Source organism: Tachysurus fulvidraco, chromosome 2 (genome assembly GCF_022655615.1).
Source record: "Tachysurus fulvidraco isolate hzauxx_2018 chromosome 2, HZAU_PFXX_2.0, whole genome shotgun sequence".
In the NCBI taxonomy this organism is placed as follows: domain Eukaryota; kingdom Metazoa; phylum Chordata; class Actinopteri; order Siluriformes; family Bagridae; genus Tachysurus; species Tachysurus fulvidraco.
This window is the reverse complement of record NC_062519.1, coordinates 3,638,077-3,642,316: the sequence shown is the minus strand read 5'-3', so window position 1 is coordinate 3,642,316 and position 4,240 is coordinate 3,638,077. Positions and strand designations below refer to the sequence as shown.

The following is a 4,240-nucleotide window of genomic DNA, read 5'->3' as shown; positions in this document are numbered from 1 at the left end:
GTCCGCCTCCGTGCACTATTTATAGAGGCGGTGACGTCACGGTAACGTTAAACGATGACGCCATAACCGGTTAAAAAAATAAATTAAGTTGAAAAATTTTGTAATAAAATTTTAAGAAGTATTTTTCAAATGGAATAATTAAATAAACAAACAAACGAACGATCATCTAAAATAAATGCATAATAATTATTTACAATAAAAATAAATTTTGTGTATACTCATTCGAATTGCACAGAATGAATACACATTGAATAAAAATATAATAATTTTATTACAGATAATAGATAAGATCGATTGGAATAATAAGATCAATCATTCGCTGCGGAAAGACCCCCGAAAAGAAGAAGAGGAAAGATCGAATGCTGTATGATTCAGTCGTTTGTACGCAGAACAAACCGAAACAGAGACAAAACAAAGGTTTAGAATGTGAACCAGAGATACTTGTTCTAGAAATTAAATATTATTTTATTCAGTTATAAACTGCAAAAACGTCATCCAAACACGCATAAAAAATCAACAATGCTCTCATGTTACATTTGTACATATGATTTTTACACGTTAAGAGTTAGATTCACATACATTAGTGCAAAGGAATAAGATGCATCTTATTGTGCATCAATCTGTGTTTTATATTATGTCGGGCTGTAGTAGCTTAGCAATCAACCATGACGAGTTTCCATAAATAAGGAATAAAGCACATTGGGATGTGACGTTATGGAAAAGAATTAATTTTTGATTAACGTCATGTTACATTCACAAAACATGTTCCCGTTGTCAGTAGTGCTATAAACAGTAATTACCTTACGGGGCTCACATATTTTCCTCTCTACAAGACAAAAACTGGCCTGTCATTACAATGAGAAACATTAAACTCATTGATCAAATGCCGGAAGACTACAGAATTTATAACGGCCAGTGGGTAATTCTGTAGTCTTCCGGCATTTGATCAATGAGTTTGCTCATTGCCCTTCAACAATTGATAAATGTCTCCTCACAGAAAATGTAACCATTTCATAATTATACATGTTATATGAATTACATTGTAATCTGTTACTATAGAAACAATAAAAAGAGCCGTGATTTGGAGCGAGAAATGGAAAACTAATCAATACCTTCTGACCAATCAGAAGTATTTAAGATGACTGCAGTATAAAGGCTAATTAATGTCCAAATTCTGTTATTAATATCAGTATTTATCTTTGTTGCTTGATTGAAAATTTCATGAAAACAATCTCTAATCTTTATCTATCCCAGATTATTTCTTCTGTGTGGTTTATTTTCACAAGCTTGACCATTACACACATTCATTTCAAATACTTTTATTCTATAGTAAAAAGTCTCCTGCTGAAACAATTTCAGTGTCACAGAAGACACCACACCCAGTTCTCACTGAGCAAACTGATAACACAATGACTCGATATTCCCGCTGACTGCTCTGTGAACGGTCCGTCGCTCGCCATCTTTAGGTCTTATTGTGATTGTGTAAATCTATGTTAATTACTTTTAATCACTCCAAGCACAGTCTAAAGGATACACTGGAATTACACGTGCTGCATGAAAATGGATCTACAGTTTACTCCGTGTCATATCTTTCACTCGTAACACTCCCTCTTGTGCACAGGAAGCTGCCAGAACACCGTCTTGTCTCCACAAGCGGCCTTGAACCAAGCCTCTGCTTCCTCCTGGGGAAAGAAAAAAAAATAGAATTAATAATATGTTAGGTCATACTGCAAGCTACTCCTTAGGATATCTTAATATTATTAGAATATCTTGATATTCACATTCTTAGTATAACAAACCACACACATGAACATTGTGCTGGTTTCTTCTTCAGCAATCAGAAACACAGACTTTAACACTCTCGGTCACCATGACGTTGCTAGTTAATGTTAATGTAAATGTTCTCTTAAATGAACTTGACACAGAGAGAAATAAATCATTTAACGGTGTTCGCTTTACGAACACGGCACCGCTGAGAGCCTTTAATATATGTTAGTCGTTGAAGGAGCTTGTTGTTCTTTTTTTGTGTTATTTACATGATATAAATTCATAATCTCAAATGACTACAGACCTGCCCATGGACTTTCACATTCATACAGCATCCACTGATCTGCTCTGAATTTGTTGTGGAACCACATGGTGTGATCGAGAGAGGCTAAAAACTGGGTTCTGTATTGGGGGAACGGCAGCATGGTGGTACCAAGAAATGAGTAATCGGACACATAGGCAGCGACACAGCAGTGCAGTTTCATATCTGCCTCTCCTAAAAACAAAACAAAACAAATTACACTTCAATATAATTCTAGTTTTAATACAAGTAATTATACTTTATTTGTATTCATTCTGTGTCTCATGTGAAGTAACTGGATGTGATTTTTAAATAATCCGGATGGAGAGAGAGTGACTTCTTCATCAGGCTTACCTATGTGTCCTCTTGATCGTACCCAGAATAGTTTTTTTGGCTCCATGGGGAGACGTCTATGAACATCAGGAGGATTCACTATCTTCACCTCAATGGGTACCTCATCTGCAAGGATCTTATTCAGCCCCTGTTTAGCGTTTTCAGCCAAATTCGGGTCGCTGCAAAACCAGACAGACGAACAAGATTTAAGCAGCCAATGTCATAATGTACATCTCTTAGTGATTCCTACCTGAGGTAATTCTGGATGAGTTCCTCCACTGTGAGCAGAGCGTCAGGTGGGGGGACGCTGGGCATGGTGAACTGGTGCTCTAGTGGACTGGGCTGCAGCTTGTGAAAGGACGCCTGAAATATCAGTATGGGCTGACCGTGCTGGACTGCTTTCACCAATCGCACACAGAAACTGCGACCATCTCGTGTCCGTTCTACCTGGTAAAGCACCGGAACCTTGGGGTCTCCTATAGCATGAGGGACATATGGGTAAAAGGTATGCAGCACTTTCTATATAAGTGTAGTTTTTATAGAGAGTTTGTTTGCATTATACATAAAAGAAGAACTTACAAGCGACCACCAACCACCTCACTCACAATCTTACACGTATACTCAAACACAATGTTAAGTATAAGTTCATTCTTGTCTTCATCAGACTGTCTAGTGCTATGACCCGAGACAAAAAATAGACTGAACTTGAATTAAATGTCTTTAATCTATACAAATATCCCACAAATACATGCTTTGGTCTCTTCAGACCAAATTTAGGTTTGTTTTAGCCTTGATACTCCTCACCATGTTTAGAAATTAAACAGAACACCATCCCCACTGTGAAGCGTTGTGGCAGTAGTGGCATGTTTCAGATGCGTTTAATCAGCTAGGATGTTGGTGAGTATTTATTCAGCCTGGCATTGCTTGGTTTGATCCATTTTATTAAGACAAATATGCAAAAATATCAGGATCCATTATGCCATGGCCAACGGTGTTTGCATTTACATTTCCAGCATTTGGCTGATGCCCTTATCCAGAGTGACTTACATTATTTAATTTTTAAACAACTGAGCAATTAGGGGTTAAGGGCCATGCTCAGGGGTCCAACATTGGCAGCTTATGCCCCCTTTCCACCAGAAAAAAACAAGTGCTGGTTCAGAGCTAGTTCACTGGCGAGCCTTCTAAGAACCGGTTTGCCTTTCCATGGGCTAGAGAGCCATCACAGAGCCAAGTCTTACATCACTGTATACCATGTTATACAGCAATGTTAGCACAGCAGCGCAAACACAAACAATGGCGGATGTTGCTTTACTGTTAATGCTCATGACTTTGCGAACCTACATTGGCATCCAAACACTCGATTTAAAATGATTTAAAAACAGCGCTAATGACATTCTCTTTTGTCTTGTTGGTCACAGTAACAATGCCCCCAGCCCCTGACACAAGCGGTTCTTAAGTCTAGACCAGCAACGTTTTGGTGCTACTTAAGAACCACTTTTCCTGGTTCAGAGCCGGTGCTTTGGGTGTCGAAATTGAAAGAACTGGTTCTAAATTAGGCTCTGGCTCTGAACCAGCACACAAACCGCCTCGGTGGACCTGGGATCGAACTCACAACCTTCCGACTGGTAGCCCAACACCTTAACCACTAGGCTACCACATGCATCATGAATGGTATTAACGGTTATGCAAGTTGTATCTAAAAAAAAATGTCAGCATTGTAAGTATATTTTTTGTTTTTACCTGCTCTAACAAAGTAACAGTGCAGTGAATGGGCATACAACTCATCACTGACAGATTTGGCAGCAGCTACCAAAGCCTGTCCCACAATCTGACCACCAA

General features: G+C 38.6%; 1 protein-coding gene across 1 annotated transcript in view; it reads right to left on the bottom strand.

Annotated features, from left to right (window-relative positions):
* Nucleotides 1-1,303: 1,303 nt before the first annotated feature.
* The window catches only part of acot8 (acyl-CoA thioesterase 8), a 3,411-nt gene continuing 474 nt past the window's right edge, over nt 1,304-4,240 (bottom strand). The window contains exons 2-6 of the mRNA XM_027154808.2: nt 4,142-4,240; nt 2,652-2,877; nt 2,423-2,580; nt 2,072-2,263; nt 1,304-1,682 (exon numbers count right to left, since the gene is read on the bottom strand). The exon at nt 4,142-4,240 is cut by the window's right edge and continues 38 nt beyond it. Coding sequence (XP_027010609.1) covers nt 1,567-1,682; nt 2,072-2,263; nt 2,423-2,580; nt 2,652-2,877; nt 4,142-4,240 — 791 coding nt within the window. The 3' untranslated portion in view covers nt 1,304-1,566. The remainder of the gene's footprint in view (nt 1,683-2,071; nt 2,264-2,422; nt 2,581-2,651; nt 2,878-4,141) is intronic.